The 14,417-nt window shown below is 36.7% G+C and overlaps 2 protein-coding genes across 2 annotated transcripts in view; one reads left to right on the top strand and one right to left on the bottom strand.

Moving 5' to 3' along the window:
* plx (PTB_TBC1D1_like and TBC domain-containing protein plx) overlaps positions 1–1,820 on the top strand; it is a 72,369-nt gene extending 70,549 nt beyond the window's left edge. The window contains exons 39-41 of the mRNA XM_080167485.1: positions 356–444; positions 944–1,052; positions 1,607–1,820. Of these exons, the coding sequence (XP_080023611.1) occupies positions 356–444; positions 944–1,052; positions 1,607–1,690 (282 nt within the window). The 3' untranslated portion in view covers positions 1,691–1,820. The remainder of the gene's footprint in view (positions 1–355; positions 445–943; positions 1,053–1,606) is intronic.
* Positions 1,821–5,362: 3,542 nt separating this feature from the next.
* LOC145324170 (uncharacterized) lies at positions 5,363–7,627 on the bottom strand. Its single transcript, XM_080166797.1, has one exon. The coding sequence runs from the start codon at positions 7,625–7,627 to the stop codon at positions 5,363–5,365; it is 2,265 nt and encodes a 754-aa protein (XP_080022923.1).
* Between the last annotated feature and the right edge of the window lie 6,790 nt (positions 7,628–14,417).

Raw genomic sequence — 14,417 nt, 5'->3', positions numbered from 1 at the left:
AGTTGTGTGTTAGTCCAATTTGCTTTTTAAGTCAAACTGTACATTTGGTCAAAATTAAGAACAGTTTGACCTAATAAGCGCATTTGACTTAACACACACCTTTACGGAATATAAGTGAAAAAATGACCTTCTTTGTGATATCCTAAGTTACAAATACATTTGTAAAGGTTGAATATATTGTGATATAAGAAGAGCTGTCTTTAAACTACAAGATCTGTATTAGCTTCCTATACTCTTTAAGATACAAATATATTTGTAAAGGTTGAATATACTGTGATACAAGAAGAGCTGTCTTTAAACTACAAGATCTGTATTAGCTTCCTATTCTCTTTAAGTTACAAATATATTTGTAAAGGTTGAATATACTGTGATACAAGAAGAGTTGTCTTTAAACGGAGGAGCTTCGAACACAGACCTCCTCAATGAAAACAAAATGCTGAAAAAGTAAGATTTTTTTAGTATTTTTGTCTTTAATTATTTTGTAATTTTTCACTGTTCTTTATTTAAAATAATAGGTTAGGTAATGTTAAATTTTCTTTCATCGTTATGTGGCATTATTGGCGTGTACAGGGTTTTGCCAGGAGGATGCACGATGCGCATCCAAAAGTCTGTATACCTCTCGATTTTCGATTACCCCTTTAAACCAAAAATTTAGATGGTTTGGTATTATCAATGGGGCGTGCAATACATACAGCTAGAGAAGTGTTGTACTAACTTTAGGTTGGTGTAGGGTGTGATGCAGACATTTAGTTGGGTGTAAAACAAAATACCCAATATGCCAACGAAATAATATTTTCTGTCAGACAGACATCTAGATTTACTGTTTATTTGTATTGTTAGCTTTTTTTTCTCTTTCTAACTATATTTTTTTCTCATTTTTCTACAACTTCTTCCCTACACCTTATTTTTCGTTTATTATTTCAATTGATTGTTATTTTTAAAGGGAAAATGATGATTTGAAGAGTTATATAAACAGTCTGGAAGAAAAGATGGAGAATATGAGAAAACAAATGGATGAAATGCAGAATAAGCTTAAACAATCTGACCTACAGGTTGCTGTCATTATTACACCAAATATTTTTTAGCTGGACGTTTGTTAGTCGATAGATAAATCTTATACTATAAGTAGTAAGAAATTTTGTCTGAAGCCAAGGATTGTGGAAATTGTTGGTCCGAATTTGTTTTACTTTTCAAGGAAGATTTTAATTATTGTCTTTAGGCTTTTTAACTGGACACATCTGTCATCTCCAAGAGTCTAGGTACTGATCAACTAGTTTTATATGTAAGAAAGCTTCACATGATAGTGCTACCCACTTAATAGGAATAGCTTTGGAAAAAAAATCTCGGCTAATATTTGCATCTAAAACTTAAGGTGGGAATGTTGGCCCTGTATTATATAATCCTGGAGGATAGGGTGCTGCCGCTAGTAATTTATGTCTATCATGTGCTTCCATCCACATGTCATCATAAATCTTGGAAACGGTTATTCTGATAGGGTTATATTTTTTAGGTAGGCAACGTAATATTATTCTTCATTGTTGTTTCATTTTTTGTTGCTGATTTACCAATAGTCAAAATGATCCTTATTAATACCACTTTAATCTAGGAATCTCCAAGTGTGGAATCAAGAGCAGAGCAGTTGGAAAGAGAAGCTCTACTAGCCGCTAAGAGAAAGCTGTCACTTGGATGACAGCTACATATTTCAAAACAGATTTGTTGAAAGACGACATTTTTTTTATCATATAATATTTTATTTGGATCATGGAAAGAAAACGAAGCAGCGGGTTTCGTCGTATTTTCACAGCAGTTTTTCTCCTATTTCAAGCCCCTGTGGGGGCACTCAAAATCTAATGTGAAAATACGACGAAACCCGCTACTACGTTTTCTTTCCATGATCCTTTTATTTAGTATGTTATTGTTTATTTACTTTAAGATGATTTAATTGATATTGAATCTATCCTTGGTTAGAAATCCTATTTTAAAAGTGAATTAAAAATACTTAAACTTTTTTATCCAAATATACTACAATTTTAGTGAATCTTCCATTAATTTTAAGAATCTTTCGTCCAACCTCTTCACTTTAATAGTTACTAATTGCTGCGCCCCCAAGAGGCCTCTAGGGGCACTTGATGAGGGGGGAGTTGAATTCAATAACCCAATTTATTTATTTTTTGAGGGGGGGTGGATAATTTTTTTCTAGGGCGATTTCTCTTCCCAGGACCTATGACAAGATACCCTGTAAAGGAGAACCATTTCGGTTCAGTGGTCAGCGAGATTCTTCGGTACAAACAGACAGACATCCTGTTACTCTTTTATAAGGTTTTATCGCATCTTATTAAAGACAGCTTACCGCAGATATTATAATGAAAAATTTTATGAATAAAACCATTTTTATTAGCCCTGGGGTTCTCTAAGGTCCGGGATAAAAAAGCTGGTATTAATTTTATGATTTTTCAGTATTGTTGAGAACCAGTTTTAATCCAGGGGATGTTAATCGGTTTCGAAGCAATACTGAAAAAAATAGTAAGGGGGGGGGGAAGTTTGTACACTTATAGGAAATAAAAATTCAGTACCAAAGTTTGGGAGGGTCGTATGGGCTTGTTTTTAAAGTTATCAACCTAATTCTTTTTGTAGGCTGTCTTATATGACTTGATATACACGGAAAACTTTGAAAATTGAATTTTGGGACTTTCCCTCTAGGGGCTAGTGGGGCAAAAGACCCCCCGAAACACTAAAATTTTAAGTTATGAGCTTATTTTTAAAGATATCGAGCTAATTTTTTAAATGGAACCTTTTATTACATAGATGAGTTGATTAGCCACCCCATATTTCATTTTTGCACTTTACTTCTAGGGGCTTTTGGAGTAAAACAACCCCCCCAAATACAAAATTTATAAGTTTTGAGCTTACATGCCCCTAGAGGTAAGGTGCAAAAATGAAATATGGGATGGCTAATCAACTCATTTATGCAATAAAAGCTTCCATTTAAAAAATCAGCTCGATATCTTTAAAAATAAGCTCATAACTTAAAATTTTAGTGTTTTGGGGGGTCTTTTGCACCACTAGCCCCTAGAGGGAAAGTCCCAAAATTCAATTTTCAAAGTTTTCCGTGTATATCAAGTCATATAAGAGAGCCTACAAAAAGAATTAGGTTGATAACTTTAAAAACAAGCCCATACGACCCTCCCAAACTTTGGTACTGAATTTTTATTTCCTATAAGTGTACAAACTTCCCCCCCCCTTATTATCTTATTTTCTTATTATATTCGATATTCTTTTAGATTGATGGTAATAGTAAAATAATAATAAAATATAAATGCAAATAGTTAGTTGTATTGCTGTGTATTTCTTTATTCTTGTTTTCATATCAAATAACATATGTATGTTGTATGTAATCCAGTTTTAATAATAATTATAAAAATTTATCTTAATTTTAATTTAGTGGTGCAGGTACTCTAGGGTTTTGTCCGTCATTAGGTATTTAAGTCACTGCCCTCCCCTCTTAACCCCCCCCCCCCCCTAGATATACCACACTTTTCTGGGATCTTGCCAGATCAAGTATCAACTGTGGGGAATACCAAAGGATGACTCCATGCAAAATTTGAGCCGGATCCGGCCAAAACCGGCCGGGATTTTTATAAAAAACCGTTTTTTTTCCGGTTTTTAGGGGGTATCTGTAAATCAAGCCCCCTCCTGGGTACGCCCAAATGATGATTTTTGCTTTAAGGTCTGATCTGAATTCCTCAACACTGGATATGACCCCTAGAGTTGAAAAAATGGTTAAAATCCGGTTTTTTTGACCGGTTTCTGGCCATTTCCGGCCCAAAAAAAAATTTTAAAAATCAAAATTTCATCTAAAATTTAAAAAAAATGCTTTAAATTACAATTTTCATTAATAATTTTTCAAAAACCAAAAACCTTAGGTAATGAAGATAATTTTAGCAACTTAAAATGTGAAAAAAGGTTGAAAATTGACAAACTTGTGTCAATTTGAAAAATGTTGGTAAATCTTAAAAATTTGACGGATTTATACATACATAAGAATTTAGGTTGACCATGGTCTTTACCTGTAAAATACCTCTTATGGGCGAGGCTGACAGCCCGAGACCAAAACCAGTCCGAGTCCACCAGCCCAGGAAAACTAAGGGGAGCAGTAGTGTCCCCTTTTCTGTCCATTCACCCTAAATAATTTCAGTTTAGTCTTGATAATCTTTTTAGGTTTACCCTTAACGTCACCCTTATATCCCCGCTAGGGCCGCAGCCCTTAGAGGGATTTTTATGGGGCGAGTTAGAGTTTCCCCTTCTCTTTATTCCTGAAATGGTTAAGATTAGTATAGCTGAGTGCAGTCTTCCTAAAACTAGTTTCTAAGGTTAGTAAGGAAAGATTTGGTGAAAGTGTACAGATACAGGAGAAGTCATGCGCGCGCTTAATTTTTCAGGGGAAAGTTTTCAGTTGAAGGTAAAAACATCAGACTGTGGATTTAAAATGTCTTTTAATGCAAATATGGAACTTTGGACTGAGATGAGTAACCGTTTACAAGGCCTGCGAGCGGCTCTGATGAATAAGGCTCGGACTGACGATAATAATGTTAAGAGAGAAGTTGCGAAGAGTCTGTATAATAATGGATATCTAACCACCCAGCTTGAGTACAGCCGCCCCACCCCTGAGCAGCCTGCGGATGCCCAGGCTGATGAGTTGGCAGCACTCCAGCATGAAGTTGATATGCACGAAGCCACCAGCATTGCTATTTAAGGCTTTTAGCCTTAAGTACCTAGTTAAAACTGATTAATTATTAAGATTCAGATTAAATAAATAATTTTATCATGAAAAATGTTGGAGTCCTATCTATAATTTAGAAAATCTAACTCTAATAAATCTGATAAAAACCTAATGTTAATAGTTATTAATACTTTACCGCGACCTGTTAAGCAGTTGGATGTTTGTCTGTCAGTTTCGCCTTAAATGTTTTAATATTTCAAGTCCGATATCTATAGTTATATAATTATAATTTAGGTGTAATTTTATTAGAATATCCTTAATTTATTCGGCTAGGTTTTAGCCGCTTTAAGTCTGCAAGGTTTTTGCAAGTGTAAACCAGCTAGTTTTCCTAGCTTTTATCTAGTATTATTGCAAGGTTTTTGCAATGCCTTTTTCATGTGTGTCGTAGTTTTCCGAGATTATTAAATTTTTCACCTAAAATTATCTGGCTAGGTTTTAGCCATTCCAGACTTGCAAGGTTTTTGCAAGTATAATCTTAGCTAGGTATTCTAGCTTTCGTTACCTAGGTATTTTTGCAAGGTTTTTGCAAATTTTGGTCGACTAGTTTTTCTAGTCTTACAATATTATGGTTTTACGCTATTTTTATTCTAAATAATCGAACCTACGCGTCGCCTTAATGAATTTAAGTACGTTGTCAAGGTTAAGGGTGGGGAGATCTATAACTCGCAAGAAAATATGTCCTAGATGTTGTTGTCTTGCATGGCTGAAGGCTGGGCATTCTGTTAGGTAGTGTTCTACTGTTTCAGCATCATCAAATTCTTCACACTGTTTGCATGTAGGTGCGGCCTCTATTTTCATGTTATTTAGGTGGTAGCCAAGTGTTGCATGGCCGGTATAAATTTGTGTGATCATGTTCATCATCCTTCTTGGTTTAGTTATCAGTTTTCTCCACATACCGTTTCTGACGCTGGGTAGCATCATTTTTGTTTGTCTACATGTTGTGATCTTCTCCCATTCTTTCTGCCAGTTTTTGAAGGTGAAGTCTTTAATTTCAGCTTTTATATTTGCATCTGAAATAGGGATACATTCTCCAGGTGTGTGTATTTTCATCATTGCTCCCATTTTCTCTTTTCTATCGGCCACCTCGTTTCCAAGGTGGCCTTCGTGTCCAGGTACCCAGGCTACTAGCACTCTGTTGTCTTCTCCAAGTTTGTTTAACAGTCTTTTGGTTTCGAAGATGACTTTGCTTCTTATTTGATAATTTTGAATTGCTGTTATAGCAGAGGTGTTATCTAGGTAGAAATTTACCGTCTTATCCTTTATGTTGTTTGATATGAGTGTGAAGGCTGCTTCTGCCAGCGCTAACAATTCAGCCTGATAGACCGTCGTATGACCTCCCAGGTGTTGTGCTCCACTGATCTTCAATCCTCCTCCAGTTATAATGTAGCCAAATCCTGCTCTTCCTGCCATCTTACTGCTGTCTGTGAAGCATGTGATTACTTCCTGGTCCCTTCTACCTGGCTTCAGATTACTTTCTCTAGCCTCTTGTCTAGTGCCGATTTTTGTTTTAAAATGTGTTGGTACAAATTGTTTGTGTACCATTCTGTCTCTTGGTAGAAAGATTGTTTTAATGTTCTTTGCAAGTTTGCGGATAATAACTGCATGTGATTTTTCACTGACTATTTCAGCCTGCTGCACTGTCCAACCGTTGTTCCATATCAGTCTCTTGTAGGTGTTGATACTTTGTGCCTGTAGGTGAAAGACTATAGGTTCTAGTCCCAGCATCACTTCCATCCCCGCCGTGGGGGTGGACTTCATACTGTTAAGTATGGCCAGACATCCTTTCCTTTGCACTCTCTCCAGTCTTTTCCTATTCTTCCCATTCAGTTTACCTGTGATACCTTCAATCCAAATCATGGCTGCATACGTCAAGACCGGCCTCACTACCGCTGTGTATAGCCATCTGCATATCCTTGGGTTAAGTCCCCAATTTTTTGATACCATCCGTCTGCAGTACATCATGGACATGGTTGCTTTGTCTGTAATATTTCTTATATGAAGATCCCATTTGAGAACACTTCTGAATGTAACTCCAAGGTATTTCATACTGGATACATACTCCACATCAGTTTCATACATATAAATTTTTGGTAGTACAGGATTTTTCTTGTTGGTGAACAGCATCAGTTTAGTTTTGCTCGCTGAAAAGCTAAGCCTGTGGTCTTCAGCCCATTTCTCCAGTATGTGTATGTCTCTTTGTATGTTTTGTGCGCAGGATATTTCATCCCAGCCGATTGAGATGTCCAGTATGTCATCTGCAAATATGTAGAGATCTGTTGGATTTCTCTCTGGCATTCTATCACTTAGGTTCTGCTGATTATTATTCCATAGGTGAACGCTTGCTACGGAGCCTTGTAGTGTGCCTCTAGTTGTTTGCTTTGAAACCATGACGTCATCATGCATAGCTGTTACTTTTCTATTTTTAAGCATTGCCTCAGTCCACATGACAGTTTGTCTTGATGCCCCCATCCTTTCCAGATTATGTATCATCATATTTATGGAGGCGTTGTTGAAGGCGGCGTCGATGTCTGCGAACAGAACAATCGCACACTCGCCATTCAACTTTGCCTTCTCGATTTTCGCCACTACAGCATGGAGACAGTCTTCTGTGTTGGTGCTTTCCTTGTATGAGAATATTTTCTTGCTAGTTTTAGATCTGAGATGATTTTCACTAACTTCCCAGTAAAGTGTTCTTTCTAAACCCTTTAATAGGAAGCTAGAAAGGCTAATGGGTCTTTTGGATTTGGGATCAAGGCTGTCTTTTTTACCAGGCTTATCAATAAACGCTACCCTGGTATCTAGCCAGGTTCTTGGGCACTTACTTTCCCTCACGCTTCTACGCCACATCTTCACAATGTCCCCCCCAATGATTTCAATGCCTTTCTGTAAATGACATGGAAAAATGCCATCCATGCCAGGAGATTTAAACGGTTTAAATGATTTTAATGAATTAATAACTGTTTCAATATTAATAACTTTTTCAATATCGATAAAATTATTGTTATTACTATGGTCATAAGGCTCCGTATGTCTGTCATCTTGTTCGTCAGGAAAATGTGTATTTAATAAAACATTTAAGGTGTCCTTGATGTTTTTTGTGTACTCCCCATTAGGTTTTCTCACAGTACCCAGCTCTCTATTGTTGTTCATCTTCATCAGTTTCTGTATCCTGGCTGCTGCGTCAAGCTTATCCATTTCCTGGCACATATTGTACCAGGCTTTTTTCTTGGCTGATTTAACTAATGTATCATGCCTATTTCTAACCGCCCTATATTCTGCTGCTCTTTCTTCATTATTAAATCTACCTACCCTTCTCCTATGAAGGTTAACTAATTTTTTACTAGCCTCAAGGTTCGAGCTCCACCATTGTGGACGGTTTTTTGTTCTTTTCTTAACACTAGGACAACTATCATTGTAAGCATCTATAATATCATCCCTGAGCTGGTCTGCAGCTGTATCTAAGTCTACCAAATCTACATTACCTCTTACGGCAACCCTGTCTCAAGTAGTTACACATATTGCCGTAAGGAGTCGCTAGGGTCACCATTGTGTACACTTAGATTAAGCGTTACCGCAAATTTTCAAGTTCAAGTTCAAATTTTATCAAACAATGGTGAAAAATAGTAAATATATTGTTAAACTTTTTAATTAGTAGCGACTATTCTTAAAAAGTGAGTCAGGGTTTCAGTTTTTAATATTTTTATTAGGACAAAACTTAACTTCTTTTCTTATTCCATAGCTTACTTACTTCACTTAACTTAAGCTCATGGACTCAAGTAGAATGTTTTTGTTATGTAGCATAAGATCTCAGACTCTTGTCATTTCCTCCATCTATCCCTCTACTTTCTTTTCCTTTCTTCACCAAGATTATTTAAATTAACTGCCTATGGTTAAAAATAAATTAATCTTGCAGAACTTCCTTAAAAAATGAATCAAGCCAAGAAAACAAGCAGAGATGGAGGGCGCGTCGGTGGTAGCGGCAGCGCGGTCTCTAGGGGCGGAACATCCCCGATGGTTACCGATACCCACGCCGGAAGTGATCCTGAGCAGGCGGAAGGCGTTGAAAGGGCTACTGTACAGGTAATGCCAGGGGGTTTCGGAAACGAAAGGACCCAAGGCAAGAACTTTGAGAACTTAAAAAGTCAGAATGTACATAGGGACTCGTCTACAAGAACCAATGCTACTAATGATGATTATGTCGATATTGATGATGACTCTTTTAACAATGACGCACAATCGATCAAGGATGATAGTCTTGAGCTCAGTGCCATGAGCTTGGAAGACAATCAGAAAGAGGAAATAAGAAAGACTGTTGGACACTTACAGATAACTGAAGAGATAACAGAGCTTAATTGGACTGCAAATGACAGTAAATTAGACATGGAAGGAAATACTAAGGACATTACTTACGTAGACCCAGCTATACTCGACATGGACGATGAGGATGATGATGACAATGAACCTTTCATTGTGGTCAAAAGCAGAGAAAACAAAAGAAAGACTGAAATACAGAATAAAGAGAAAGAGAAAAATGTAAACACTAATAATATTTCTGATATTCAGGAAAAAAGAAGGAGAACTGGTGCTGATAAGCGTGCTGCGAAAAAACAGCGAGATTTTGAGTTCAACAAGCTCAAGAGAGCAAAAGAAGAATCTACTGGTGGACCATCTATCACAAAGCTCATAGAAGAAGAAGTGATGGATGAAGTTCATAGCAGACCTAGCTATGCAACCCTGGCAGCTGATAATATCATCTATGAATTCCGCTACGATGACGACAGCATAGCGATAGATCAGGCAGCTTTTGACCATGTGGACGCTACCATGGTCAACAAGTATTGTGAATTTCTGACAAATGGAAATGAAGACTTTGATCTTTCAATCTTTGGCGGAATCAACAATCGTATAGGCTGGATTGCTTGTAACAACAGCAAAACGGCCAAGTTTGTCCAGAACGAGATAAGAAGGATGGACCCTCACACAGAGGAGCTCAAGGATATGGGCATAAGGTTTATAATCTACAAGCCACAGGAGAGACTATATCGCAGTATGAAGGGCAAGATCCACACAAAGTTCTTCTGCGAGGATCTGACAACAATGGAGATCAAGATAAAACTGTGGAACAAGATCATAAAGGACAAATATGTCAACCCTGAGACCGGAGAGTCAAGGGACTATCATTTCAAGGTGACAGAGATCACCAAGAACAAGCTGTCAGACACGGAGAATGGCTTCTTCACAGTCGGACTGCAGGTGGATGAGAAGCTGTTCAAGGAACTCATCAGGCTAAAAGGCCGCTTGAAGCTCGGTATGTCATATGTCTTCCTATCCGACGGTGGAATGATCACCGCGGTGAAGGAGGACTTGAGAGACAAGGCATATAAGAAGTACGAGAGCATACTCCCTGAGACAAATGCTCAACCCAGTGCTAACAAATAACTACACTCCAATCTCCCAGGCCAACCTCCACCGGGCTGTCTCTGCTACAGTTCAATGTGGTGCCAGGCTAACTGGGAGCCATGACCGGACGGATACAACGATGACGACAACACATGCTCAACGGACAGGATTTAGACGACAAATTATCTTGGTACAAGAACCGTATATTTCAAATAATAAGGTAAAATTTTTTCACAATGTTAATGTTTATTGTAGTAAAGATAATGATAATAGGGCTTGCATAGCTACCAGCAAGGAGGTTAGGGGTTGCCAACTTAACCAATTCACGGACAGAGATCATACAGCAGTTCTTTTCAGGTTTAATAATAAACAAATAATCTTTTGCTCTATTTATTGTCCAGGTGAACCAGAGGCGGAGAAAAAATCGCCGCCCGCCAAAAAATTAATAGAACTGGTTGAATACGCCAGAGTTAATAGCTTACCACTTATCATTGGGGGTGATGTAAACTCAAGACATCTGAGTTGGGGCTCGTCAGAGTCCCAAAAGCGGGGAGAAGACTTACTTGAATTCATAATTTCAAAAAACCTTATAGTTTTAAATGAAGGTAACAAACCAACTTTTTCTAACATCTTGAGAGGCGAGGTTTTAGACATCACTTTTGTCTCGGACGTTCTGATTAATAGGGTCGTTGGATGGAGGGTCAGTGACATTGAATCCTTTTCTGATCATGCGTATTTAGATTTCGAACTAACTGAAAATATTAACATAAATAACTCTGATAATTTTAGATGTATAAAGAAAACCAACTGGTGGAAATACAAGGAGATTCTACAAGAAAAACGGAATAAAAGAGGTAATGTAGATTTGGTAGACTTAGATACAGCTGCAGACCAGCTCAGGGATGATATTATAGATGCTTACAATGATAGTTGTCCTAGTGTTAAGAAAAGAACAAAAAACCGTCCACAATGGTGGAGCTCGAACCTTGAGGCTAGTAAAAAATTAGTTAACCTTCATAGGAGAAGGGTAGGTAGATTTAATAATGAAGAAAGAGCAGCAGAATATAGGGCGGTTAGAAATAGGCATGATACATTAGTTAAATCAGCCAAGAAAAAAGCCTGGTACAATATGTGCCAGGAAATGGATAAGCTTGACGCAGCAGCCAGGATACAGAAACTGATGAAGATGAACAACAATAGAGAGCTGGGTACTGTGAGAAAACCTAGTGGGGAGTACACAAAAAACATCAAGGACACCTTAAATGTTTTATTAAATACACATTTTCCTGACGAACAAGATGACAGACATACGGAGCCTTATGACCATAGTAATAACAATAATTTTATCGATATTGAAAAAGTTATTAATATTGAAACAGTTATTAATTCATTAAAATCATTTAAACCGTTTAAATCTCCTGGCATGGATGGCATTTTTCCATGTCATTTACAGAAAGGCATTGAAATCATTGGGGGGGACATTGTGAAGATGTGGCGTAGAAGCGTGAGGGAAAGTAAGTGCCCAAGAACCTTGCTAGATACCAGGGTAGCGTTTATTGATAAGCCTTGCAAAAAAGACAGCCTTGATCCCAAATCCAAAAGACCCATTAGCCTTTCTAGCTTCCTATTAAAGGGTTTAGAAAGAACACTTTATTGGGAAGTTAGTGAAAATCATCTCAGATCTAAAACTAGCAAGAAAATATTCTCATACAAGGAAAGCACCAACACAGAAGACTGTCTCCATGCTGTAGTGGCGAAAATCGAGAAGGCAAAGTTGAATGGCGAGTGTGCGATTGTTCTGTTCGCAGACATCGACGCCGCCTTCAACAACGCCTCCATAAATATGATGATACATAATCTGGAAAGGATGGGGGCATCAAGACAAACTGTCATGTGGACTGAGGCAATGCTTAAAAATAGAAAAGTAACAGCTATGCATGATGACGTCATGGTTTCAAAGCAAACAACTAGAGGCACACCACAAGGCTCCGTAGCAAGCGTTCACCTATGGAATAATAATCAGCAGAACCTAAGTGATAGAATGCCAGAGAGAAATCCAACAGATCTCTACATATTTGCAGATGACATACTGGACATCTCAATCGGCTGGGATGAAATATCCTGCGCACAAAACATACAAAGAGACATACACATACTGGAGAAATGGGCTGAAGACCACAGGCTTAGCTTTTCAGCGAGCAAAACTAAACTGATGCTGTTCACCAACAAGAAAAATCCTGTACTACCAAAAATTTATATGTATGAAACTGAGCTGGAGTATGTATGTTCTTTAAGACACACCATATCCAATAAAATTGCAATGAGAAGGTCTAAATGTTTTTCTGAACCAAAATTCTACATACCCTGGCGGTTCCAGGGATATATCATTAAGGCCATACGGCTGGCCAGAAAGCTTTTAACAGGTGGCCGACTAAAAGCCGGATTTTATAGTTATCAACCGTAAAAAGTAGCGATTTTCGTTTTTTTGGCCAAAACTCATGCAGGGAGTTGTGTTTTGGGATTGACACATGAAAGCAAGTTTGTACATCTTTTTGGGGCAGACCTTTTTTTACATACGCATTATCTGCCACGGGTGAACTGTTTGGCCGATACGCGCCGCCAAAGGCAAGATTTTTGACGATTTTTCAAAAATCTTGTTTTTTTGCCCCTTTAGGGGATGACGGAGCCGATTTAGCAACTTAGGACACTTCTTCATTAATGTTTAACTTTTTGAGGCGGACATTTCTTTACTTATGTATCATTAACCTCTGGCGGACCGTTTGGCCGTTATTCGTCGACGAAATCGCAATTGTAAATTAAATTAGCTACATTTCATGTAAAGTAAATGTTTTTGTGCGTCCAACCGTTTTTGTTCCAGTTGAAATTTAAAAAAAAGGAAAACAATTACTAATTACACCAACCCCATGAAATGTATTTCCCCCCCACAAGAAACAAGTTTGGGTGAAATAATTTTTTAAGACGCAGGCTCCAAATTATCTTATTATTGATTATAACACTATAATCATGAATTATATTATCTTACCATATTTATGCATAATAATTATGATTATCTTATTATTATTATTCAGTTATAGTATTATAAGTATTAATTATCATATAATATAACCTATTACAAATCAATCAATAAATTATATTACATAACCTATTTTAAATCTATCAATAATCTATTATCTTTTTATTACTTATTATTTATGATTTTATCATTATTAATCATATAAAATATCCTATTACTAATTGATCAATACTTATTCATATTTTTATAATTTTTTTTTTATAATGTAGTAACTATCACCATTTCTAAATTACTTTATTTGATTATCACTTGAACTACCTAACCTAATACATATATTATAGTAATTTTTATTACTTTTTAGTTTATAAATAATTGCTAGAGATGAATAATAAGTATTCAGATTTACAAAGTAATAATCATTAGAGATTAATCAGATAATTAAAAGATGAATTAAAAATTACCAAGTAGTAAATATCAGTGATTGAAATGTGCAATTAATTATCAAAATTATGATGTACTAACAATTAGTGTTTAATTAGTTTTAAAATTACAAGAAAAAAATAATTATAATTAAAAAGTAATAATTTTTAAATTTCAACTGGAACAAAAACTGTTAGACGCACAAAAAAATTTACTTCACATGAAATGTAGCCAATTTAATTTGCAAATGAAAAGTATTTCGGAGTTATATTGATTGGATGACTCCTTCCCCTCAAAAATGGTCGTTAAAACCTCGTGAACGGCAAAATCGCCGAAAATCGCGATTTTGGCGGCAAATAACGGCCAAACGGTTCACCCGTGGCAGATAATGCGAATGTAAAAAAAGGTCTGCCCCAAAAAGTTGAACAAACTTGCTTTTGTGTGTCAATCCCAAAAAACAACTCCCTGCATGAGTTTTGGCCAAAAAAACGAAAATCGCTACTTTTTACGGTTGATAACTATCAAATCCGGCTTTTAGTCGGCCACCTGTTTAAAGCTTTCTTGCCAGCCGTACGGCCTTAATGATATATCCCTGGAACCGCCAGGGTATGTAGAATTTTGGCTCAGAAAAAACATTTAGACCTTCTCATTGCAATTTTATTGGATATGGCGTGTCTTAAAGACCATAGTCAACCTAAATTCTAATGTATGTATAAATCCGTCAAATTTTTAAGATTTACCAACATTTTTCAAATTGACACAAGTTTGTCAATTTTCAACCTT

Source organism: Acartia tonsa, chromosome 7, assembly GCF_053477335.1.
Source record: "Acartia tonsa isolate MP-2025a chromosome 7, ASM5347733v1, whole genome shotgun sequence".
Taxonomy (NCBI): Eukaryota; Metazoa; Arthropoda; class Copepoda; order Calanoida; family Acartiidae; genus Acartia; species Acartia tonsa.
This window is presented reverse-complemented; position numbering and strand designations above follow the sequence as displayed.